Genomic DNA, 26,806 nt, shown 5'->3' with positions numbered 1-26,806 from the left:
ACCTCCCCCACCTTTTGATTTTTAAATCCAAAGTTGTAAAAGCATGCATTCAATATCAGTACTTACCATATAGACTACATGCAGGTAACGTTTTGAGTGTGTTTGGTGCTGACTGTGCAAAATGATTAAGACTTGGTTGTGACCTTGAGCTGAGGGTTTGGTAGAGAGGCGACGGCATAGACAAACAGGAGAAGTACCCTGCTGTAGCTATAAATAGCACATGCAGCACTGTCCACTCAATCTGGAGAGTCCATATGCGATCAGAAAGAATAGAGCAGTCGCTACAGTCTAGGGACTTCAGGAAGGCTTCCTAGAAGAGGAGGTGATTCAGTTAAACGTTGAAAGAAACTTAGCTTAATCTGTCATCAGTGGCGATAACTGGAGAAGCCTGGTTTATAAAACAAAACAATAGCAGCATTTGCCACTGTGTGGTTTATTGTAGCTTTGGAGATGTTTCAGAGGTGAGTGAGGGACCCCGTTGAATTGCCTTTTTAGCACATACACAACTGTGGATAATGTGCGAGGGAAGAACAACATGTGTTCCTCAAGCTGCTCTCGGCTCCCCGGGGAGTGCAGGGCAGTCCTTCCGCAGCTGCTGCTCCCGCCCTCACTAGTGCAGCCATTGCTCCTCTGCCTCCCCTTGACCTCCTGTTCCTGAGAAGCAGGAGAGAGCAGCATCACACTGTCACTAACAGCTGGGAAGAGCTTTACAGAGTCCCCAGGGAGCCCCCAAGAGTCTTAGAGTTGCACCCCTGTAATATAAACCAGAATCTGAGGAAATTAGATGCTTAAAGAATATAAAACCCTATCATTATAGCCAAGGAGATGCTCCCATCTGCTGCAGGATTTGCTGTCTTTATAGGTTGTGGTCACTAGAGGGCAATATGACCATTCACATGAGCCTGTAAGGTCTTTCCACCAGTAGAGGGTACTAGTGTTTAATATTTTATTACCTGTTTATTGATGCATATATGTATATATGTGATCCTGTTTAGACACATACTACGAATGCCATACGTGATCGGATCTTGAATCTCAACATAATAAGCTAGGATTGTCCTCAAAAATGGAGCAGGTGATAATTTTAAAAACCATTTTTGTTTGACTGCTGAGCGTAGTGAGTGTTTTCAAGAATGGGTGTGTCAGGTATCCAGAGATTACAGACAAGGGCTGGAATAGAACTACCGGGAGGTTTGACTTGGCAGGAACTGGAACCTGTCCAATTTTTGAACCCTGACCTTCCTCGAGCCTTCCTTAAACTTGAAATTGCATGGAATGTAGAGGGTTCTTGGTTCCTTTATGGTTTTATCAGATGAAAATCTTATTTGGATCATTTCCTGAGAATGTTTATGCTTCAAGTTTTAGCCTTCCTGCCTCCCTCCCTTGTGGGATGTAAGCACCAAATAGCTCCAGTTTCTGCTGTGTGCTGGGAGCTATAGGGTGTAATGGAGACAGGAATTGCTCCCTTCCTTTTGGAGCTTTAAATCTAGTGGAAATATAGGCAGTTTAATAAGACTGTGTTCTGTAGCTCAGTGCAGTGCTCTGACAGTGGGGAGAAGTTAGCCAAGTGCATGGAGGTAGGAAAGAAAGTGTTGGAGAATGTGTCAGGCAGAGGCTGCATGGAGGGTGGAGGTGGGAGAAAGAACATAGTCATGTTCCAAGAGCTCCGAGTTGTTAGGTGTATTTAAATGTAATATGCCAGAGAGTATGGCAAGAAATGCAGCCGAGAGACAGTCTGGACCAGATGGAGAAGGATTTTAGCTCTGGCAATATATTAGTTGTCTATTACTATATAAAAGTTCCCTAAAATCTAGCTGCTTAAGAAAGTATTGTTTCTCATAGTTTCTCTGACGGTCAGCAATCCAGGAGCCAGTTTATGGAGTGGCTCTGGCTCAGAGTAGGTTTGGTTTGGTTTAGTTTGGTTTGGTAGGCGCTCTTACCATCAGTCTGGCTATGTACTTTACAATGACCTTGAGCTCCTGATTCTCTCACCTCCATCTCCAAAGTACTGTGATCAGAGTGCACAACACCCTCCTTGTCTTTTAAGAGCTTGTCATTGGGCTGTTGCTTAGAGCTTCAGTCATCCAAGGGGCTTCCTAGAGACACATGCTAGAGGCTTGCTCAGAGAAGGCCCATAGTTCCTGTCACATGGGCCTGTCCTCATGGCTGCCCCTCACAGCAGCTGAAGTCCCCAGAGCCAGAGATCCCAAAAAGGACAAGAAAGTGAAGCAACAACCGATACAGAAGCCACAATTTGTTTGTCTTTTCTTTTCCAAACTGAGTTTTATTATGTAGCCCAGGTTGGCCTGAAACTCACTATGTACCTGAGCTAGCCTCAAACTTGTGATTGTCTTACCTCAGAGGGCCCTCAAGTGCTAGGGTCATAGGCATGAGCCACCATGCCTGGCTTATAACCATTCCCTCTTCCTGTGTGCTTTTATTTTCTATAGTCTCTCTTGAGAGTCTACAGGTAGAACCGTATTAAACCCATTCTTCATATTTTTGTTATATTCTTTATCCCTTTATCTCTCTCAGAATTCTAGGTCTTACCTCAGATCGATGTCTTTCAAACTAATTCTTTCTTCTGCTTCTAACTCATTTACGAGCTCTTTATTTCAAAGCCAGTTTCATTTTTTCATATTTCCTATTTTCTCTAGAACCGTAGAACATCCCAGAGGAAATGTCCAAAAAGATGTTGGATGCAGCCTTTAATCTCAGCAGTCAGAAGGCAGAGACAAGGAAATCTCTACACAGAGAAACCCTGTCTCACAAGACAAAACAAACAAAACAAAAACGGCATTGGGTGGATAAAACTGAAACTAAAGGAAGAGTATAATCATTTCAGTGGAAATTATTTATTATTGACATATAGCTAGGAACTGAAGAGACAGAAATAGATAAGCCTCTACAGCAAGACTATAAGGAAAACCAGGAGCCAAGTCCAACATCCTGATGCACTGATGAATACTTAAGGGATTTATAGGACTATACTGAGAGAGTTGGCCAGAGAGAGAATGTTGTCATTGGAACGAAGGAAAAGAGTCAGGGTTTGCGGGGAGGTATGGTCAGCCATATCCGAGGTTATCACTGTGCGGAAAAATAAGCTTAGTCTAAAATGGAATAGGTTATTAAAAAAAAAAAAGGTCATTAGTAATTTTAGGACAGTCTCAGAAGCAAGGTTGGGGGCAGGAGCTTGAGAAGCAAAGGAGGGTTGCAGAAAAGAGAAAATGCTCTTGAGAAGTTTGCTACTAAAGGGTGACAGGGTGAGGAAGAGAAAGGGGATGGATGAGAACAGGGTTTTAAGATAGGAGAGGATCGTAATGTTGAACACGAGTGAGAGGAGTTGGCGTTGGAGGAAGCTCACAGGGTGAGTTCTCTGTATTAAAACTAGTGAGCAGCTTGACAATCAGCAAGAGCCTCGGATCATTTGATCTGTGTTTTATTTTCAATCCGGAATAATTCACTCACTTGACACATATGAAGGACCTTAATATACCATGCCGTATGCTGAGTGACAGAGAATGATGCTTGGTCTGTGTTGTGAGATCCTCAGTTCTTGCTTAGAAAGGAAGCATGTGAGTGTATACTTATAATTGACCTTTGAAAATTCGCAAGTTGGGGCATGTACTGGAACCCGTAGTAGGGTGCAACGGCTTTCTCCTCCCCATGGAGTAGGAAGGATTTTCACAGACACATGCTTTTCGTAGGTCAGAATGAGCTGCTGCTCATTTCAGGCTGAGGCATGAGGGAAGAAAGGAAAGCCTGAAGTTCTGAACCAGCACTAGAATGCCGGGTGCCTGGGGAGGACCTGCCTGTAAAGAAACTGATCAGCCAGCTGCATCCGGACTTTATATCCAGCATCATGTCTTCTAGTGTGTGTCTCCTGGAACTCTTGAAGGAAGGGCTCTGGGTTCAGTAAGCTTAGGAAGTGCCGAGTTACTGTCTCCTCTCTACTGGAGGTTTTCATCACAATATCATATGTAATAAGCTAAGTAAGAGAAATCCCATAAGAAAGAAAACTGGGCTGGGGACACCTATCTAGTTTGCACAAGTCCCTAGGTTCAGTCCCCAGCACCGCCAAAATGAATAGACAAGCGAGCAAGCCTGTCTGTCTTTGTTTTTGGTTTTGGTTTTAACTCAGGGTTATTCATGAAAGTGTTTCATAGAATATCTTACTAACGGCCTGTGAGGTTAAGCGAATACACTTGTAATCATTTGAGCGGTTAAGCTGTGGGATGCATAACTGGAGTGTTTGGGGACTAAGAGAAGATAAAGGTGAGGGATACCAGGAAAAGGGAGGCCACATAGGCAAAGATTGCATCCAGGCGTTTGTTCAGCGAATAGTTACACAGTGCCTGATGTGCTGGCTACTTTTAAACTGTCGGCTCAACCTAGAATCACGTGGGCAGAGAGCCTTGAGGAATTTTCTTTGGGAGGTTGTCCCAACTGATAGTTGGGAGAGGAAGGCCCCACCTACTGTGGGAGGCACCATTGGCTGGTTTGGGCCCTGGACTGTGTGATGGTAGGGAGAGCTTGCTCAGTGCTAGCAGGCGAGGGAGGATTCGGCTCTTACGCTTTCTGCTCTTGACTGTGGTGAGGCTTTACGTTCCTTCCTTCGCTCCCCAGCAGTAACGGACTGTGACCTGGAATTGGTGACCCAGTGAACCTTCTTCCCTAAGTTACTTTTGCCACACTATTTTAATTACATCAACTAAGGAGTGCCAGGCACTGTAATGGACGCTTGTGACCAATGCCAATAAAGGTCTCTGCGCTAGCCGAACAGGGTGGATCATACCTAATCCTAGAGCTGAGGAGGCGAAGGCAGAAGGATTGCCATGGGTTTGATTGTACCCTGGGCTACACACAGTGAGTTCCTGGGTACAGAGGCCTTGTATCAAAAAAAGCACAGAGAAGAATCAGAAGTCATGTGTGGTAGATGGTGGTAGCTCATAGGAAAGGCTGGCAGTGAACAAACACGGGACAGGTGTGAGGGAACAGTTCCGCAGACAGCCTGACTTCACAAGGACCAACTGTGGAAGTGGGTGTGGCCTGGTGCCTTTCCTCTGTCACCAGAATGGCGGCCTTACAGGCTCTCCTTACTCCTCTTCCCTATTAGCTGTCCTTGCCCCCTTCCCCAGACACCTGTTTCCCTTTTTAAAAGCTGGCTGCGCACAGCGCCCTTCTCTGGCCTCCCTCTCCCAGCAGGCTTCTCCCACACTCACGCTTCTCTTCAGGACACAGTGATTTTGTTCTGTCCAAATCCAGTGACTTGTCTCGGTTCTCATCTTCCCAGACCTGTGATTTGAAACCGTTGATTATTTCCCTTTCTCTTGGCATAAGTGACATTGAGCTGGCTGCTACTTCTGTATTTTTAGCTGGTTTCCCTCCCGGCTCTTATCTCGGTTTGTAATTACTTATTTAATTATTTGCCTCTTTATTTTCTATTTGCTGAGCAGTAACTCCGTGCCAGCAGGGCCTTGCTGTTGTATGCACTGTCTCACGCCCCAGTGCTTCAGAACAGGAGTGCAGAACGTACTTGTCCAAGAACAGGAAAAGCCGGGACCGGGCGGGATGCTCCGTGGCTCTGCTCGCCTTCCGTCTGTTTCTTGCTTTCCCCAGTAAGGATGCTTCTTCAGGAAGGGCAGCTCAGCCTCTAGCTGCTACTCCACCACACTTAGCCTCGTGCCTGGCTCCAGCTCTCCCAAGGTCTTCATCTAGACTGCTTCCTTGAGCTCCCTGCCTTGATCTGTTTGGAAGGTTGTCCTCCTTTGCATGCCTACATTTCTCTTAAACCCTCAATAAACCTGTTTGTCCTTTTGTCTTTCTTCTTTCTCTTCTTTCCCCCTTTTTTGTGTTCTTTTTTCATTTACAGGTAAGAGTTTATTATTTTGGTTCTTTGAGACAGGGTTTCTATGTGTAACAGCACTAGTGTCCTGCAACTCACTTTGTAGACCAAGGCTGGCCTCAAATTCTCAGAGATCTTCCCGCCTCTGCCTCCCAAATGCTGAAATTAAAGGCATGCGCCACACACCCAGCCTGCGTTTTGAATTCTTTTCATGGAAACAGCCAACACAGGCGAGGCTGTTAGAGCAGAAATTTGGATTGGAAGTAAGTGTCTAGGAGACACCTGTTTAGAACACAATCGTGAGCAGACTCTGAATTAAAGGAGCGGCTAAAAGGCCAAAGGCTTGAACCTGGAAGGAAATTCGTGGTAGGGAAGTGGGAAGAAGGGCAGCTATGGAGAGGCTAAGAGACTGTTTGGAGCAGTAGAAAATCAGGGCAGGAAGTGCTATGTGGGCCAGGGACAAGTGTCTTCGGAGACATTGGAAATGAGTGGCCCCAAGCCTGAAGTGGTCAGAGAAGCTGAGGGCCAGCTATGAAAAGGCCTTCTTTGAGCCTTGCAGTTATTGGGCCTCTGAGCAGGTTCCTTTATCATAAAACCAGTGGGCAAGGGGCATCGAGCAAACAGAAGATGAAGCAAGGATGGAGGCTGGGAAGCAGGCATGCCCACCTGCAGTTCTCCACGTGAGAGTCCAGAGGAAGGGTTCTGTCTGTCCTGGTGACCTGATTTCAGAGATGCCTCGCTACTTTAACTCATGATTGCTTAACTGCAATAAATAACCACTCGTATTTATAAAGTGCTGTCACATCCATGACCCTTTTGACCCATGTAACAATCCTGTAAAGTCATTATAATTATTTTCTCCATTTTGAAAATGGGAAAATTGAAGCTTCCAGGGTTTAAAGTAACTTGCTGCAAGTCAGACAGCCAAGTGATAAGCAGTAGTACTAAGACGTTCTTCCTGTGTCCTCCACCCCGACACCTGGATGTCTGTCTGCAAAGCTGAAGGGACAGTGTTGGCGGGCCCCATGCTTCTGAAGCTCCTTAGCTTGCAGTCCCCTTTCTCATCTTCAAACCAGTGACTTAGAACTGTCCTGACCTACCCTTCTGCCTCTTCCACACAGACACCTTCTCCCAATTCAAGGGGCTCGTGTGATTACCTTGAGCCCACTGTGGGAAATCAAGACTAATCTGATCTCAGGACCCTTAACCTGGATCACACCTGTAAGCCCCTTTGTCATATACAGTAATGCAGTCGCCGAGGTGATGCTGCAGTCGCAGAGGTGATGCAGTCGCAGAGGTGATGCTGCAGTCGCAGAGGTGATGCTGCAGTCGCAGAGGTGATGCTGCACTTGCAGAGGTGATGCTGCACTTGCAGAGGTGATGCTGCACTTGCAGAGGTGATGCTGCAGTCGCAGAGGTGATGCTGCACTTGCAGAGGTGATGCTGCACTTGCAGAGGTGATGCTGCACTTGCAGAGGTGATGCTGCAGTCGCAGAGGTGATCCTGCAGTCGCAGAGGTGATCCTGCAGTCGCAGAGGTGATGCTGCAGTCGCAGAGGTGATGCTGCAGTCGCAGAGGTGATGCTGCACTTGCAGAGGTGATGCTGCACTTGCAGAGGTGATGCTGCACTTGCAGAGGTGATGCTGCACTTGCAGAGGTGATGCTGCACTTGCAGAGGTGATGCTGCAGTCGCAGAGGTGATGCTGCACTTGCAGAGGTGATGCAGTCGCAGAGGTGATGCAGTCGCAGAGGTGATGCTGCACTTGCAGAGGTGATGCTGCACTTGCAGAGGTGATGCTGCAGTCGCAGAGGCGATGGAGGCACCTCTTGGGCACCATTTTGTTTACCATCATTCTCACGCTTGCTGTTTCAGGCTTCTGCATTCTTGCTCCTTTCTTATGCTAGTCTTATCTCCTGTAATTATCAAGACTCAGGGGAAACACTGCCTCTTTTGTGGTGTTCCCTGGTTAGTTGAATTGACTGTTTGTTCTTTAGGGCCTTTGGAGACCCTCTTCAGTAATATTCTAGGGCCCGTAAATAGCATCTGAGTCAGTGTCTTGGTCCCACCTGGAGATTAGTGCGGGGCTCTGTCTTGCTCGGCATTCTGGCCAGTGCCCAGCCTGGGCCTGTGATACACTCGGTATTTAGTAATATTTGTTAAATGAGCAAAGGGCTGCATCCTGTGGGGAATTTGTCTTAACAATGTGTTAGGATGCAGAAACCCTTAACCTTAAACCCAGGAGACCTGACCCAGGTCATAAGACCAGCAGTGACACTGTTTACTTTAAAATATAAACTTCATGGAGCAAATAATGACTTTTTTCAGATCATTAACTTCCTTGATGTAGCTACTGACCAACTTGTAACCTTGGGGAAAGGTCATGGAACCTCATTCTTTTTTTCATTGAAATCAGAGAAGGTAGGACTGTTTGATCACCAGAGGTGATAGAATAGGGCAAACACTGGGCTGCTTATATCTGCCCTTGACCACCCCGTGTTCCACTAAGCTTCCTAAGTTACTTAGCCCACAGCACCTCAGGTTCTTTACCTGTAAGACGGAAGGAATTGTTGCATCTTCTAAAGGTTATCCTGGGCTTGCAGGAGTTAAGTTAGATTCTGCGTTGGTCAGTTCTACATTGCCATGACAATAGCTTAGAATACCAGCCCAAAGGAGAAGAGGTCGTGCTGGCCAGGGTCAGGGTTTCAGCCGTGCTCACTTGGCTTCATTGCTCCCACGCCATGGTGACACAGAGATCATGGTGGAGACTGCATTCTGTGTCCTCGCCTCATGCTGCTCATCTCACGAGGTGAGAAAGGAGAGACAGAGGGACATATTCCCTTCAAAGGTGCATCACCATGCTACTACCGTTACTCCCTCTTTCTAAAGTTTCCACCATTTCCCAGCGGGCCACCTTCAATCAGAAGATGCCCTCGATGCATGAACAACGGGAAACATTTGGCTGCACCACAACAGACCTGTACAGTGCTAAGAAACACCCTAAAACAGTTTCTTGCTACTGTAGCACTCCCTTTGTGTTCTGAATGTGTTCAGCCCATGTTTGTCTAGAAAGTAGGCACTGGAGCTTGTTCTATCGCTGCCTCAGACCAACCAGATTGCCCTTCTCCATCTCTTGTGATCAGATTCTTGCCTTTTGCCAACACCTGTTGTACCCCTCCCCCCACCTGGCTTTTTAGCCCTGCTCTTAGGTTTCTCCCTAGACTGATACCTGCTGATCCTCCTCCGCTCTGACCATCGCCCTTGTGGGAACTCTGGGATATGCTGGCCCCTGAAGGCTGAAAGCAGGGGCTCCGTTGCCCTGGCTTGATTGTCAAGCCTTTAGCTGTTTCTCAGGGCCTGCCCTTTTCTAGTTGGAGATTTCTAAGATGGTGCATTGCATTATCTCAGTAGAGCCTCAGTGACCACTGGGCCAGGCCCTCATGCTGGAACAATACAGGCTGATAGAGTCACGGTGTTGTGTTCAAATCCTGCTCTCAGGACTCCCCAGGTGGGAGACCTTGGCAAATAATTCTGCTGAGCTCCAGCTTACCATTTATAAAAGGATACATTAGAGATGCTTAATTGATTGGTAAGTAAATGGACTTATCGGAATAGAGCCTGGCGAGGTGGGCAGGAGAACCTGTGAAGTGGGGAAGCAGAATCGACATTGCCACCTCCTCAGGGCCTTAGAATTGTGGTTACAGCAAAGCTGGTGCCGGTGTGTGCTTTTCTCAGTCAGCTGCATAGGATCTAAGTGTCGGCACAAACTCATTTGGAAGCCAAGTGTATGCTTTAAATCTCACTGTTTGAGCCAGGTGTGGTGGCATACACCTTCAGTCTTAGCACTTAAGAGGCTGAGGCAGGTTGCAGTGCAAGTTCAAGGGCAGCCTGGTCTACATAGTTCCAGGACAGCCAGGGCTACACAGAGAAACCCTGTCTCAAACAACAGCACACACACTAACAAAAATAGTTTGACTCAATTCAGCAGACATTATCTCTTTTGAGATAGCCTTGTGCTCAGGACTTGAGTAAGCTCCTGCTCTTAAGATGTTGGCAACTTAGAACAGAGTTAGTTTAATTATTCTAGGCAGGGCTGGGGATGTCGATCTGTGGTAGAACAGACCCAAAGCAGACATGCAATTTTAATATCTGTGGAAGGGCTGGGCCAGAGTGGACCCCAGTATCCACAGCTCTCTTATTCTCTCACTGTTTTCCTCTCCTCTCCCTTTTCCTCAATGTCCTCTCCCTCTTACTAGGCAAGTGTTTACCACTGAGCCACACCCCCTATCCGCATCAAATTACCTTAAAACAGTATTTCGGCTTCAGAGTAGAAGATGAATTGGAAAGGACCAGATCAGGGACAGAAATTGTCCAAGTTCTTACACATGCTGAGCAAATGCTCTACCACTGAGCCACATTGCCAGCTCTGCCTAGAATACTTAAATACTTCCTAATTGTAAGCATGTAACTGAGTGGACCCAGGGAGAGGCAATGGGAACATGAGTCAGGACAGTAGGAGTGGAGAGGGAAATGGAGAAGGAGGAAGGGCGGTAGGAAGTGTCAAAGTGTGGACCAGTGTCTTAGAACAAGAGGACAGGAGAACTCCTGTGTGGCAGAAATGTTGTTTGGGGTGCCTCAGAATAAGGAGGTGTCCGGTAAGATACTGAAGATATGGTCCCATGCCCAAGGGGAACTTTGGCTAGAGATAGGTTATTTGGAAGATACCTGCTTTCAGGAAGAGGTTGGACCACAGGAGTAAGTAAGATTACCTGGGAGAGACGGGTAGAGAAAGAAGCGGGGGACCGTGTCCTGGCTATGATCCTCAAGTAATAAGGATTAGTCAAAGAATGTGCAGGCAGCAGACCCCGGATGTGACAGATAGTATCCAAGAAGGGTTGGGAGAAAATTGTTCAGAAGGGAGAAGGCCACAGAGTCTGGTGCCACCGTCTAAGTAGTGCTGGAACAGAGAAGGCCCCTGAATTTGACACAAAAGACTGCATCTTTTCTTCCTCATACCTGGAGACCAGTGTGTCTTTTCTCAGAGAGCAAAAGATACAGTGAGGACCAGGTGGTGGAAAGGACCCGGCTCCACACACGGCTGCTGCTGAGGGCAGTGTGTGCAGCCTCTTGGCGTGTGAGCTCAACTACCGAGACAGGCCTGCTGCTCAGAAGAAACCTCTGTTAATAATTTTGTTGTAAATCCCTTAAGACTCTTTTCTCTGTATGTAAACAAATATGGTGTTTATATGTATCTACATATGTAATTTTTAAAATAAATATTGGCTCACACTGAACATCCTCTTCCGCTGTCTTAACTTTACTTGAGAAGTGATTCTCTTTCTACGGTTCTCCGTGTAGAGCTTTCTGAATATTTGCTTTCTGTGCTTGTTTCTAGTTTTTTTTTTTTTTTTTATAGTGTGGATTTTTGTTTTTCTGAGACTGGTTTTTACGGTGTACCCTATCCAGCCTCTACCTCCTGAATGCTGGGTTACAGGTATGTACGGTGTGTGGTGCTTACATGTTCCAGTTTGTCGGAATGGACCCTTGATGGTGAGCTCATAGATTGTCTCTAGCGTTTTCCTCTTTCAAACAGCACTTTGGAGAATGTTTCTGCTCAGGTGTTTTCTTTGCACACTTTGACAGGGTCAGTTAAATCGAACCTCTGAGTTGTCACTTTTCACCTCTGTCCCCAGGGCTGGGCATAAAGCAGAGTCTCTGTGGCTATCACAGTGCCTTCAGTTAATGTAACAATGTCCTGCAATGTCATCTTTCTCTTTGTATGTTGGTGTTAGAAACATAGCCTAGAAGATTCTCAGCACGTGTTCTCACCCTTAGTCCACTCTTACCACCATCTTTGTGTTTTTTAGCATTTATAACTGACCAGCAGCATAAAGAACCGTCTGTGAGTTAATAGTCTCAAGGACATGAGACGACCTCTAGGAAGGAGAGTGTAGGGGGCGGTCCTGCTTTTAGGTGCTGTGTGTTCAGAAGTGCTCTCCTAAGCGTTTGTTAGCTGGAAAAACACCTTCAGACATGTGGTGTGAGTGCTGACACTGGAAACAGGTGAGAACCCTTCGTACCTAACTGGTTAGACTCGAGGTCACACTCCCTGTGGTGCACCATTATCTCCTCGTCATCTCCAGGGCTCTGCTCACAGAACCTTTTAAGAGTGACTTTCTTTCAAGCCCTGCATGACTAGTGCCTGGCCTAGAACCTTGTACAAATGGCCTTTGGGAAGTGTGCAGAGGAGACTGAGCCAAGCAGTTTGGAGCTGTGCACCTGGCTTAACTGGGGGGATGGTTTGACTGTTGCTCAAATTGAAATCCCTGCTTCCCTTTGTTCAATAACTCTTAGTACATATTAAATCTCATATGTTACCTAAGCTGACCTTGACTTGGAGGGCCTAAGTGATCGATCGTCCTTCCCGCCTTAGCCTCCTGAGAAGCCTAGAACTGCAAGCACGTGCCACCACACCCAGCTTTATATTCAATTCTTAAATATTCATGTTTCTGAGACATCCATTCCTTTTCCTGTTGGTCTGTGTAACTTTAAGCAATGTTGCTCTATAATGTGTTCTGATACCTTAGAAGGCTATCTATAGTAGATTAACCCCTCTGCTTTAGTGTGGAAGTATTTGTGTTCTAATAAAAGCCACCTACTATAGTTCTTCCTTCCTTCCTTCCTTCCTTCCTTCCTTCCTTCCTTTCATTCTTTCTTTCCTTCCTTCCTTTCTTCCTTTCGCACGTGCGTGCACACGTGTGTGCGTGTGTGTATGAGCTTTAGGTGTCCTGCAACCGATCCTGAGTATTAGCCTCACAACCTCAAGTTACTGTCCCCAGTTTGCAAATCAGTTTCTCTGCTGGTGTTGGTGTTTCTTTCCAGCCTTCTGTGTGATGATATATTCCATTTTACTCGAGTTACCTCTTACGTGCTTTAGCCAAATATGTGAGGCTGTTCTATGGGTCTCAGCCAGCCTGCTCTTGCTGCTGTGCTCATCAATGGAGCCCCAAAGAAGAGTGCACTCCTCAAGAGGCTCCTGGTGAGCAAGAGCTGACTGGCGGATAACTGCGGTGTACACTAGCGATCGCACAGATCATAAGGTGCAAGGTGGGTGCCAGTCAAGCTGTGGTCACTAAGGGAGACTTCCTGGAGGAAGGGTCCCGAATGAGTCTTAAAAGCTGAATGCTCGCTGTCTGAAGAGGGACGAGAGCATTCCAGGTAGCAGAGTGTTTATAGGGATATGTGTTCCAAAGTAAAGAGACAAGAAAATACATTCAAGCATTTTAGGAACATAACAAGCAGCTGGAGCAGGAAGACCGGGAGATGGCAGCTGGAGATGAAGCTAGAGCTTGGGTGGGAGGGTGGCAGGTTGTGGGGGGCCCCCTGCGACAGTTTGGCTGTAGGACTTAAGGGTTTATTAGCAGAGTGAAGTGACCAAACTTACGTTTTAGGGGGAAAATTCTTTAAAAGAGAAAATACAGGGTAGAGAGATAGTTCGGCAAATAAAGGCCCTTGTCACCAAGCCTAACAAACTGAGTTTGGTTCCTGGGACCCACGTGGTGGAGGGAGAGAAACAACTCCCACAGGTTGTCCTCTGACCTCTGGATGTGTGCCATGGTCTGCAAATAGAAGACCCCACACCCACACAAACACACCATGCTGATAGACAGTGAGTACAATACATAAACATCAAAGCAGTAGGACAAATGAGGAGACGTGGCGCCGTGGGCAGCCGTGGGCAGCCGTGGGCAGTGGCGCCGTGGGCAGTGGCGCTGTGGGCAGTGACGCCGTGGGCAGTGGCGCCGTGGGCAGTGGCGCCGTGGGCAGTGGCGCCGTGGGCAGTGGCACCGTGGGCAGCCGTGGGCAGTGACGCCGTGGGCAGTGGCGCCGTGGGCAGCCGTGGGCAGTGGCGCCGTGGGCAGTGGCGCCGTGGGCAGTGACGCCGTGGGCAGTGGCGCCGTGGGCAGTGGCGCCGTGGGCAGTGGCGCCGTGGGCAGTGGCGCCGTGGGCAGCCGTGGGCAGTGACGCCGTGGGCAGTGGCGCCGTGGGCAGCCGTGGGCAGTGACGCCGTGGGCAGTGGCGCCGTGGGCAGTGGCGCCGTGGGCAGCCGTGGGCAGTGGCGCCGTGGGCAGCCGTGGGCAGTGGCGCCGTGGGCAGTGACGCCGTGGGCAGTGGCGCCGTGGGCAGTGGCGCCGTGGGCAGTGACGCCGTGGGCAGTGGCGCCGTGGGCAGTGGCGCCGTGGGCAGTGGCGCCGTGGGCAGTGGCACCGTGGGCAGTGGCACCGTGGTAGTGTGACTCTCACAGAAGAAATCCTAAAGAGCAGCTGAGTCTGCTCTAGCTGCTGTGACAAACAAGGCGAGGGGCTCCCGAGCTCAGCAGACACCAGGGCTTCAGCACACCTCAGGGTGCGCCTCCACATCTACATAGCTTTGTAGTCTGTCAAAACGTGATTTTCATGTGTGACCAAATTACCACTGTCCTGCTATCATTTAATATTTAGTGCACATCGATATTCTTGTTTATCTCAAAAAACCCTTTATGTGGTTCTGCCCAGGATTAAATCACACGTCCACTTGGTAACCAGGGCTCAGAATCGGAAGCTGTCCTTTGTGAACAGTGCCGTGGGCTTGAGGCAACCCTGTCGGGTGTCTCAGAGCATCCATGTTCTGAATGAGCTTGTTCCTTCCTCTCGCACAGGTTTCCCTAAGCCTGGGAGCTAGCTTTGAATGGCCGGTGGATTGCAGTTCCCATCTTCTCTGAGGGAAGCGAGTAGAACTAGTCATGGGCAGAGCTGTCTAAGTCCCTCTCATAGGGGTCAGGACACAGACAATGGCAGTACACCCCAACCCACCAAGTCCCCATCAGGCTTTCCTTGTACTGGTAGTTACTTTCTGGCTGCATCATTTATCAGGGCCTACAAAATGGTTTCCATCAATCTGTTTATATTGGTTGAATAAAAAGTGTCCTTTTAGGGTCTGGTTGGGGCGGGGGAGGGGGCGCAGTGGCTTGGTTGGGGAAGCATGTCTCTGCAAGCATGACAGTCTATGCCTCAGTCACCAGAACTCACTCAGCCAGGTGTGCAGCTGGAGGCCAGAGACAGGGGGATCCCTACGACTTGTTGGATAGACAGACTTACTGAAGCACTCAGCTTAACAGATCCCGTCTCCAAAAATAAGGAGAGAGGGGCTGGAGAGCAGGCTCAGTGGCGAAGAGCACTTCCCCTTGCAGGGACCTGAGTGTTCCCCAGTACCCACAGGGCAGCTCACAACCTCTGTAATTTCAGTCCCAGAGGCTCTGATTTCTTCTCCTGACCTTCTCGAGCACCAGGGTACACATGGTATACATATATAAATATGAACATAAGCAAGCACTCAAACATGTAACATATATTAATAATGATTAAATGGAGAAGCAATTGAAAAAGATATCCTGACATCAGCCTCTAGCCTTTATGCGTAACCACACAATCAGCTACCTACAGAAACATGAATATGATACCCACGCCCACCAAGAATATCCTTTTAATAAATAGGACTAGTTTTTTTAACTTAAAATATAGTAAGATTCCAAAAAAGATAAATGTTTAATTCATTCCCTTTTACTGCAATTTTGGAGCATTCCCCTTTTGTTCTTGTTTGAGACAGGGTATCTCTAACCTTGACTGGCCTGAAGCTCCCTACGTAGACCAGGCTGGCCTTGAACTCATCAAGATCTGCTGCACCAGTCTCTGTCTCCTGGGTGCTGGGACTAAAGGTGTGGGCCACCATGCTCGCCTTCTTTGTTATTCCTGACTCTACTTTATGACTTGCTACATTGGTCAGTTCAGACCCTAGGAATTGTCTCATTTCACGCCCATGAAAGGACCTTGCTTTCACAGAAGTCTGCGTCTTCGAATATATGAGAGTTCTTCAGAGCCCTGTACAAACCTCAGTTGTTCCATTTTATCAATGAAGACACAAGAGCCAGACGGGGTGGTGAAAGCCTGCTAGCTCAGAGACAGAGATAGCACTCAGATGACCTTCCTCAGCCAGCATCTCAGAAAAGGCTCAGAGAAAATGGGGAAGGCGTGGCGTGTTGAAAGCGTTATGAGACATAGAACATGCTTTGTACATAAGTGATCATGTTGGTGCTTTCCTGTCTTCCACAGACGATGCAAACACTGTACTTTCCAGAAGACAGAGCTGTATTTCCTTTTGATTCTCTCCTGCTCTAGGTCATGCTGTGAACAAGATGCGCAAGCACTCGGACCCAGAGGTGGCAGGACTTGCCAAAGAAGTTTATACTGAGTGGAAAACTTTCATTGAAAACCATTTGGACAGACCGTCTATTGAAGTCCGGAGTGATCTAAAAACTGAGTCATTTAGGAAAAATGCCAAGAAATTACTTTCAGAAGCCTTGGAATTGAAGGTAAGGTCCTGCTTGAACTGTGGTTGTGGGGACTCTAATTAAATGAGCCTGTTTGTTTATCTCACCCTCATCAGGCCCATTCTGCAATTATTCCCAGGCCTGGAGATGTCTCAGCAGTAAGGGTGCCACTCTATGCACCTGCACATACATAAAGATGTTGAGATAGTCAATAAATTAAATTAAACTGGTAGGTTATTCTTTAAGGATTCTGGATTTGTAAGCATTTGGAGAGACAGTGTTGCATGTTGGCTTTCAAACTACCAAGACCCAGGTTTCAATTCAGGTCTACAGAGACATTTCTCAGCATTTCTGAGGTCCATGTTTACTTGTGGAAGGAGACTCAGAATCCCACCACCTAAGTTCTTGGGATAAATGAACCATTTATATAAGGAAATAGTGGTGCCTGCTGGTTAGAAGTCATTTGATGATCAGGAGGTGGTGGAGCACTGGGAGATAGAGGTATGAGGATCTCTGTGAGTTTGAGGCCAGCCTGGTCTACAGAGCAAATTCCAGGACAGCTAAGGCTACACAGAGAAACCCTGTCTCAAAGCAAACAGTCACTTAATGAATATTGGTTTCTTTCTATTCCAATTCTTTTTCTTCCATTGAAATAAAAGTTTTGAAATGTTGTAAAATATCAGTGGCAATAAAAAAAAAGACTCTCTCCTCATTATTTGGCAAGACCTGGCCTTCAGATCTGTGGCATAGAATCAGCCCATAGGCATCTTTCCTGTGACCTCACAGCCAGAAGCCCAGGGGATTAGTTTGATGTAGACATGCTGAACAAAATTGTGTTCCTTATCAATAATATTAATCATGGACCAGGCGTGGTGGCACACATCTTTGATCCCAGCACTAGGGAAATGGAGGCATGCAGATATGTAGGTTCAAAGCCAGCCTGGGGTACATAGTGAGACTCTGTCTCAAAAAATAAAGAGGCTAATGTTGTAAAAAAAAAATGTGTGTGTGTGTGTGTGTGTGTGTGTGTGTGTGTGTGTGTGTGTGTGGCATCCATATTTTTCCTATTGTAATTTCTCCTTATTGAAATATCCTTAAAAATAATAAATTAGCAAACATAGGAGTTTGGGGCTGACAAGGTAGTTTCCTGGGTGAAGGCACTGGTAATCCAAGCCTGACACCTTGATCCCAGAAACATATCTAAGGTGGAAGGCTAGAACTGGCTCCACAAGGTCGTTCCTTGACCTTGGCATCCATGCGTACTGCGTGCGCCCACACATTATGCACTCCCCCGCCATGAAGAAATGACAACAAAACCTTTAAAGGAAGGGACTCAGCCTGGTTTACACGCTACATCTGCCTCGGCATTTCCTTTCTGTGTCAAGTGTTTATCCATGAAAGAAAGCAAGCGGAGATACAGTGTATTGTGTACACTTTTAAAGAAAGACTTGGTTTTGTTGTTGTTGTTGTTGTTTTTAAATGCAAACTTAAAATACCAAATGAAAAAAATACAGGAAAAAAGTCATCATTAAACCTGCCACCTAGAGATAATGTTGTTAACATTTTTGGTGTGTTTTCTTTTATGGTGAATTATTATAGTTTTTTAATGAAATGTCAGACAAGCTATGGTTAGCCAAGATTTATTTAGGGCAAATTATTTGCCAAATGTCCCATAAGATATTTTTATTGATCATTTAAATAATATCCCAGAAAATTGACATAATTATTTATTTGTGTTGTCTCATGAACCTTGCTCAATCTCAATTACTGTCATCTTATATGTCCTGTTCTATGCATCTTTATTTCTCACGCATATGAGCTTTACTGTCTGTCTGATGGTCCAGAGACTCAGTATGCTGTAAAATCGCTTAACTTTTCCTAAAGGAAGCTTTGGTATGAATAATGAAGAGAGAAAATGTGGAAGTTGTAAGTAATTTTCTAGAGTATCGATTAACCAACAGACTCGATATTTTTAAATAAAGCTTATTTTTTAAATAAACGAGGATTACTGCTGAAACATACAGCGTGGTCTATAATACGTAGTTAATGTGGTGGTAAATACCAGTTCCCTGTGGTATCTTTTTAAGTAAATGATAATAACGAAGCCATGCTTGTAAGGATTAATGAGCAGTTTGCCTGCTATATTAAACTCCATAATAATTATCCTTTTAGTTTATCCATTAATTATCCTGTAAATGGCACATCAAGTGGTAAGCGCTCAAGTGTTGCAAAGCGAAGTTTAAAAACTGATACATTCGTCAGTGCTTTCCAACATGATCAGTATAGCTGGACAGGTTTGTTCCCAAGGAGTACATTTCAAAACTTTGAAGTATGCAACTTACTCAAAAAAGTATGCCTCTTCTTTGCTCAAAAAAGAGAAACAAGCACCCTGTCTGCCTCGCATAAACAGCTTTGATGGTTGTTTTGTTAGTTTGGTATGTCCAAAGGATGAACACCAATCCTTTTATGTAATTACATAGGTTAACCCTCTCACGTGTCATTTCTATGTTTCGGTCAGTCCGTGACCCACCTAACCCTAATCTTTGAAAGTAACCAGCATTGTCTGCATCTGCGTCAGACCTCAGGGCTCTCTACACGTTCTTCTTCACATGGTAGCACACCTAAGTTCCCAGCCCAGCGACAAACTTTTTTGATTTATCCTAGCGTGTGTTTTTGCAAAATCCCAAGACTCCCGTGTATCTGTTTCAGTTCATGCTTTAACTGTGGAAGTCGTGTGTGACAAATGCGCACCCCCATAGGTTCCCTCTGTATCACGCTGCAGAATTTGCGTTCCGTGTTCATGGATTCCTTCCTTGTTCCTAGAATAATGGAGCAGATGAATACGCCGCTGTTGCTGAAGCCCGGGCCCCATTCCCTTCCCCTCTCCCTTCCAGGCTCTTTGTTCTTCCCTATCCTTTAGATCTCACCTCACATGAGCACCCTGAGTGTCATTCTCTTACTTCCTTTCCTCATTATCCACTCCCCTACCTACCTCACGCACGGCCTGGGATCATTTTCCTATTATGTCATTTAAAAGAATGAACCTGATTCTAAAGTGAGCCATATCATTAAGAGCTGGGACACTGGTTGGTGGCCCAGTTGGTCGCAGATGGTGCTAATGAGGTCCAGCTCAGGGGTCTATTCTCATGCAGGACTGTTGGTTTTTTTCCTTTGTTTAATGGATTCATGGCTTCAGACTGTGCCCCTGGCTTTGACCAGCTCGCTCACAAATGTGTCCAGTGGTGAAAAAGAAGTGTGTACAGATCCAGTCGTGCTTTACGCTTGCCTCCAGTGATTATACACTTTTAAATGTGGGATCTGCTAGGTGCCAGGGAATCCTACAAGCCTGAAGAATTGCTTCCCTAGCCTAAGAAGTTCCCTCTCCCCTGGCTTAGTTCCCGTGAGTGGCTAACAGAACTACGAGGCTTGCAGAAGGCATGATCCTTGGGAGCAGTTGGTGTGCACATGAAAACAGCATGATCTAGGAACTTGAGGTTTCATGACAGAGATGTCAGGTGAGCTTGCTGTTATAACAGGGGTAGAATTTTATGAACCAGAAAACAAAATGGAGCTCTAATTTACATTTCATCTGCTATGGGACCGATACTATTAAAAGCGCAGGAGAAAAGGAAGGAAGGTGTGAACAGGGAGAAACGCTTTCCACTCAACAGGTATTTGTTAAGCATATACTATACACCTACAGCTGGGCACAGAAAATTAGGAAGTGAGTCTTGTGTGTGAGGTCAGCCCAGAGGTGCTCGCAGTGTGCTGGGAATAAACACACAGAGCAGCATGTGGAGGCTTCGCACTGAGGGTAAAGTCAGGAGAGTTCACGGACAAGGTGGTTGATGGTGGTGACAGCTCTTGCCACGCCCACTCCTCTGAGACACTGCTTGCTCTGTGTATGTTCCCCCCAGAACTGGACAGCTGAATAATACACGCTCCACCTATAGGCACCAGTAGATAATGGCAGCAAACCAGCTTCTTCATAGGGAATACCAAGAACGCAGCTCAAGTGTTGAAACAGAAGGCGTGGTTAGGGGGTGACACACCTGGCCAGATCGCCCCTGTTTATCTGTGCTAGGTGCCATCTTCTTTCTAGACTGGGATTGGGGTTTGGGGGTATTACAGAGAAGCTGGTGTTATGGGTAGAGAGTGTGTGGAATAGGGAGAGTCTGATAGAGACGATCGCTCAACTGAGATTCCCTCATCCCGGATGACTCTAGCTTGTATTGACAAAGAACCAACCAGCAAGACACCATGATCTCTGTTACAAAGACAGGATCTAGTGACTACACACAGTAACTGCTCCAGGTTTGGGGGTGGAGGGGCTCTTGTTCCCATTCCCATTCAGCAGACACACCTCACAGAAAAATCTCCTTTTCTTGGAGTCCTAGAGAGACTCTAAATCAGTCACCCAGATGCATCCATCTGTCACTGGAAGCGCCAGGTTAGTATCTTTCATTTCATGCAGTAAACCCATACCGGCAGGCTTTATATGTGGCACACATACTTCTCTCTCTTTCTTTACTCTGATTGGCCTGAAGCTAGCAAGAGGCATGAGAACTGCCAGATGCTTGGTTTCCATCACAGCCCTGCACAGCACCTGCCCTGCTGCCCCGTCTGTGGTTTGTTTTGTTTGCTTGTGTTTTGACATGATCGTTCCACAAAGATCAGGCTAGTGCAGAACTAGCCTGTCCTGCCTCTGACTACTAAGAGTTAGGATATACACCGCTGTGCCTGGCTCTGTTGCCTATGGCTGTACCTCCCTACCCCCTCTCTCTTTGTCTTCCTGTCTGTGTCTCCCTCTTTCTCTTTGTCTCTCTCTGTCTCCCTCTTTCTCTTTGTTTCTCTCTGTCTCCCTCTTTCTCTCTTTATCTCTGCCTCTCTCTCTCTCTCTCTCTTTCTCTCTCTTTTGATGGTAGTGGTAGTAGTGGTGGTAGTTTTTCTAGACAGAGTTTCTCTGGGTAGCCCTGGCTGTCTTGGAACTCTCTCTGTAGACCAGACTGGCCTCATACTCAGATCTGTCTGCTCTGCCTCCTGCGTGCTGGAATTAAATGCCTAGCATGTGCAGGGTCCCCAGTTCAGTTTCCAGCACCAGCCAATCAGTAAATAAGTAAATAAATAGTATTTCTATTTTGAAGAAAATATTACCAAGGAACACTGAGGACATTGTTGCAGTCTCTCAGTCTTTTGCACTAAGGTTTTTGTTCCCCTGTGTGTGTGTGTGTGTGTGTGTGTGTGTGTGTGTGTGTGTTGGAGTGGGAGGTTATTAAGCTTGACATACCAGCACAGCAGTGTGTCTCAGTTAGTTACTATTGCTGTGATGAAACACCATGATCAAAAGCAACTTGGGGAGGAAAGGGTGTATTCAGCTTACATATCCTGAATTACAGTCCATTGAGTGAAGCCAAGGCAGAAGATACAGAGGCCACGGGAGGTCGCTGCTTACTGGCTGGCTTCCCCTGGCTCGCTCACACTGCTTTCTTATAGAACCCAGGACCACCAGCCCAGGGTGATACTACCCACAGTGGACTGGGCCTTACCACAAAATAAGAAAATGCCCTATAGCCAGGTGTGGTGACACATGCCTTTAATCCCATCACTTGGGAGGCAGAGGCAGCAGATCTGAGTTTGAACCCAAGCCTGGTTTACAGAATGAGTTCCAGGATAGCTAGAGCTACACAGAGAAACCCTGTCTTGAAAAACCCAAAAAAAAAAAAAAAAAAAAAATCAGACGACCTTGTGCTGAACTGGCATAAGGCAGCACAGATGGCTCCTAGGGAAAGGCGGCCCTTGCTAGGAGAGGTGGGCCTGAGAAAGTGGTTTGGCTGGAAGTCCCTGACCAGCCATGGAGGTCTGTGACAGATCACCCAGCATGGCTACAGACCCTGTCCAGTCCCCCATCCAGACTTGGGTGCCTAGGGGTGTCTCTGCTGAAGGGAGGACACATGAGCTCTGGAGTCAGGCCTGGTCCAGCCCTGCCTCTTGAGTTGTAAAACTCCTCCTCAGATGTAAAATGTGATAATCAGTTCCGAATATTAAATGAGAACATGATTTATAAACTGCTCTGTATGCATTTCAGGATCCCGACCAGCATTTCTAAAACGTTCTACAAAGTTAAAAGGCCCGTTGAAAACAAAGAAGCACGCATTGTTACTCTGATTTATTATCCTTGGACCCTGCTTCCTGGTTGGTGGAGCGCAGGGCCTGGTGCCGGTTGCTTAGTTCAGGCCGGTTTCCTGTTATAATGGCAAATATTACCACCCGGTAGGGGTTGTGAGTGAGGTCCCTGTCACAAAGCACATGGCCTTGTTCTTTAATTGCCAGGGTGGAATTAATTTGCTCTTCCTGTTTCTCTTGTGACAGGAAGTAGATGTCCTTGAATTTCAGTTGATTAATGGAGGCCCCAGAGCAGAGTGCGCCAGCCTCTCTTGCTTTTAATCCTTATGCAACGCAAGGCCCTAATTTGATAATTTTGCTGGTTTTCAGATGGATCACCTACTGGTTGAAAATATTGAGCGGGAAACGTTTCATCTCTGCTCCCGGCTCATTAACGGGCCCTACCGGAGGACGGTGCGCGCTCTGGTCTTCACATTAAAGCACCGAGCTGAGATCCGGGAGCAGGTGAAGAGCGGGGACCTGCCGGTCGGCACGTTTGTACAAACCCACAAAAAGTGACCCGAGGACGGGCCCAGCGCTGGGCCTGCTCCACCATTCAAAGCCTCTTTTGAGTTTGGGTGATGCGGATGTTGGCTGTGCTGGATATTCCCACGGTGCCGTTCCTTCAGACAGAATGTGGGGAGCCCTGGGAGAGAGGCCTGTGGGAGCAGCTTCATTAGCTGCCTCGCGCTGGCGCTGCCTGGCTGTCGAACAGGGCTGTCACTAGGAAGCACCATCCAGTTGCCATCACCCAACACAATGGAAGGGTGACAGGTTTCACTGTGAGCTTGCCAAGGACACCTCTAAACTCCCCCATGTCAGGCAGATGAAGTTACCACTTTATTTCGCCACCCTGCAGGTAACTGAAACTCAATTACTGCTGCTCCTCACTTGGTTCCATCCCCCTGAGTTTCGACAGCTCAGAACTCTCCTGTCTGCTCTCTTTGCTCTACCCCAGGGGTGAGCCCGCCAGAGCCTGCAACCAGCCCTGCTTGCCTTCGCTCACTTATCTGAGCCTTTCAGCTCTCCCTGGAAGACCTTCGGGGATGGGCTCCTGAGCCCCCATGCTGAGGCTTCTAATGAGGAGCTGGCCTGAAGCTTCCCTGCACCTCAGGGTTCATTTGAATACAGGCTCAGTTGAAGATGTATAATGAAATTTCTCTTGCAGTGACTTACTTCAGTAAGAAAAAAAAAAATGCATCCGTGAAGATTTTCAATAAAATACATCTATACTGCCTGCTTGGGTGACTATGTAAATGATACTTGCTCTCTAAAAAGTAATAATAACTGAGCTATACTGAAACAAGAGGTATAGTTTTCTCCTTGACGCGTGCTAAAGAGCTGAGCAGCTCCTGCCTGTAGCCCAGCACTCAGGAGTCTGAGGCAGAAGGATTGCTGTGAGTTTGAAGCCAGTTTAGGTTTGAGTACCAAGCCACTTGGAGCTACATAACAAGACTCTGTCTGGGGTGGGGTTGGGATTGGAGCAGGGAAAGGAAGAGAGTAGACAGTAAACGGGTTAGAAAGGATGCCGTTGGTAAAGTTAATGGTGGGACAAGAATTGGAGGGAGGCCAGGTTGGTGACACACACCTTGTATCCTAGCACTTTGGAAGCAGAGGCAGGTGGATCCTGGTCTACACAGTGAGTTCCAAGATAGCCAGGGCTACATAGTGAGATCCTGTCTAAAAGCACACACAAACACAGACGCAGAATCTGCAAAAGATAGCAAGACCCAAGGAAGGCTGTAAAGGAAAGCGTGTGGAAGCATGCTTCCAGGGTGAAGGGATGAGGCAGAGAGAGGGAGAAGAGAGCGTTTGGAGGAAAGGGAGTGCTTGCAGAGCCAGGCTGGAAGCCAGGGGCTGAGGGTATCTGCTACGTGGCCTGAGATGGGCGGGGCTTGTCCAAGCCTGCTCATTTCTCTCAGCTGCATCTGTGAGGAGTGTGCTCCTGCTACCCAAGGGGGTGGGGGCAGGGGAGCTGGCACCAGGAGGGAGGGCTGCTTGTCCACCACAGCTATTCTGGAGTCCAAGTACTATTCTGGAAGCCATGAGCAAAACAGGGGTGGGGAAGGTGGGGGTGGCCATGTTGGGGCCACCAAGTGGGGTGGGAAGTGACCATGGTGGGCCCAGGTAGCTTCCAGCTGTGAAAGTGTCAGAAGAGCTCTCTTCCCCAGGAAGTGTTACAGCTCTTACATGACAGAAGCTCTCTGACACCCTCGATGGAGTAATCCTTTAATCCTTCTGCACAGGGTCTTATATACATTTTGGGGTAGGTTGGCGTCTGACCAGCAGCAGATGCTTTCTATTGGCTTGATCTGAGATGTTAGGGATGCCTCATCTGCATGTGGAGGGACTTGGGGCACTGCACCTACAAGACCAGTGCTCTCCATGGGGAGCTGTGGTCATGTGACGGGCCTGGTCGGGAACAGACGAGGCACCTACCATCCTCTGGTATGAGGTGCCAGGGTTTCTGAACCCACTCAACCGTACCAAGTTTCCTGGCACGGTCCATTTCTCTTCCTTTCAGGGATTCTGTAGCACTTTAACCTGGTCTTCGTCTGAGCACATAGCTCATGGGAGAGCGCTCGCTTAGCTTGTGCAAGGCCCTGAGTTCAGATTCCTGTTTCCTTTCCTTCGCTCATCACTCTTCGCAGTGATTCCGCGTGTTTGTTGTGAGATGGTCTGGCCACGCGTAGCCCACACAGGCCTGAAACTTGAGCTCCCCCTGTCTCAGCCCCTTAAATGCTGGGAGGCTTTTTAATTAAATCGTATTTGTTGGTTTGTGTGTTCACTGTTTCTCCCCGCCTGGAGAGCTTCCAGTTCCTGGAAGCAGTGTTTGTGCTTTCTCCCTTCTGAGTCTCCAGTCCCAGGAACAGAGCCTGGTGACAGTGAGGTGTCCATAGGTGTTGGCTGTATAACGGAACAACTAGCTGTGGAGAAACAGGAGCAGGGTTTAATCAAATCAGAGAGTGCTTCCTGGAGGAAGGGGTACCTGTATGGTTAAGGTGTATTGCCTAGCAGAGAAAGCAGAATATGGAAAGCCCCGGAAATAGAGGTGACCGGCAAGTTACAGGTCTAGCTGGAAGTGTTAACTTTTATATTCCTGTTGTAATTGTCTTCTCTGAGACTCACTGCCTCCGTCTGCTAATCTAGACCTGGTCCTGGAAGCTTCTAGCCTCCTACAATCTAATCTAGCCCTAAGATGTTTTCCGCCTCTGAGACTCACTGCTGAATAAGCTCACACTTTCTAGTTCTTCCTGAGACTTGGCTGGCTAATTCAGCTCAGCTGCTCTGGTCCAGCTCCTCTCCATGCTAACTGGTTCAATCTGGTTTCTCTCTTGGCCTCTCCTGAACTGCTCTGCTTGTCCTCGTACTGACTTTGGCAGTCTGTTCTAATCTTCTGGCTCCCTCTCATTCTCTGGCTTGTTCTGTCTTCACCTGTGTCTGGCTTGTTCTCTCTGTAACCTGTCTCTGTGAAGCTGTCCCAGTAAAGGTGCCTCCCTCCTTTTCCTCTCTCTGCAAAGCTCTCTTAAGTACCTTCCCTTTCTTCTCTCTTCTTGTGAGAGTCAGGCACATCCTTTCTGTCAAATTTTTCTGATCCGACACTTGGTCACTCAGACATCACTTTCAAACATGGCTGCTTCCTTCTACAAACTTTACCTTCATTGTTTGGGATTAAAGATGCTGAGGACTGAGCCACATCATGAATAGAAACAGGGTTTTGTTTTGTTTTTCCCCAGCGAATAACACACACTCACAATATGATCAAATATCCTGCAACAGGCTAAAGCGTTTGGATTGTCAGGTACCTGGCTCTAAGGAGAAGCGGGGAAGGAGAGAGTGGAAACACAAGGCCTCCTTTAAAAGTGGCCCAGGAGTTCTGCTAACTTACAGAGTCCAGAGTAAGTTGAGAACAAATTGCTTGCTACCCAAAAGACGTCAGCAGCGACAGCCAGGGCGGGTAAGGTGATTTGGAGCTGTGTCTTAGCGATAGGAAAACAGCTGTGTTCTTGGTGGCTGTTTTCTCCTTGATGCGTGAGCAGAATTTCCACGGGCGCTAATGGAGCTGCTGTAAGCTCAAGGGAGGGGAGGAGGCTGCAGCCAGCTCTGGCCTGGTTGCCCGCCCTCCTGCTGAGACGTACTTGCAGACTCCAGATGGTTAAAAATGAAAGGGTTGCTCCCAGAGTAGATGGGAACGTTACCTGTAAGGCTGGGCACTCTGTGTCTAACACACATATCCAGTTGCTAGAGGCACCATACCATTAGAATCCACTCCAGAGGTTATTGATCCTTTTCCAGTGGTTAAATTGAAGTTTTAAGTCCTGGTCCTTTGGGTAGGGACTAAGTCTCCTTATTTTCATTCATTCGGTCAACAAATAAATGTGTGTCTTCTGTATGCCAAGAACTGGAGTGGTACTGGGAATATAGCAACGTGCGA

The 26,806-nt window shown here is 47.3% G+C and overlaps 1 protein-coding gene across 1 annotated transcript in view; it reads left to right on the top strand.

Annotated features, from left to right (window-relative positions):
- Positions 1-23,572, top strand: part of TCEANC2 (transcription elongation factor A N-terminal and central domain containing 2) — a 35,086-nt gene extending 11,514 nt beyond the window's left edge. Inside the window, exons 4-5 of the mRNA XM_080921621.1 lie at positions 16,058-16,251; positions 22,702-23,572. Coding sequence (XP_080777747.1) covers positions 16,058-16,251; positions 22,702-22,890 — 383 coding nt within the window. The 3' untranslated portion in view covers positions 22,891-23,572. The remainder of the gene's footprint in view (positions 1-16,057; positions 16,252-22,701) is intronic.
- Positions 23,573-26,806: the final 3,234 nt, after the last annotated feature.

This window comes from Micromys minutus (genome assembly GCF_963924665.1).
Source record: "Micromys minutus genome assembly, chromosome: 9".
In the NCBI taxonomy this organism is placed as follows: domain Eukaryota; kingdom Metazoa; phylum Chordata; class Mammalia; order Rodentia; family Muridae; genus Micromys; species Micromys minutus.
Note: the sequence above shows the minus strand (reverse complement) of the source record. Positions and strands in the feature narration are given on the sequence as shown.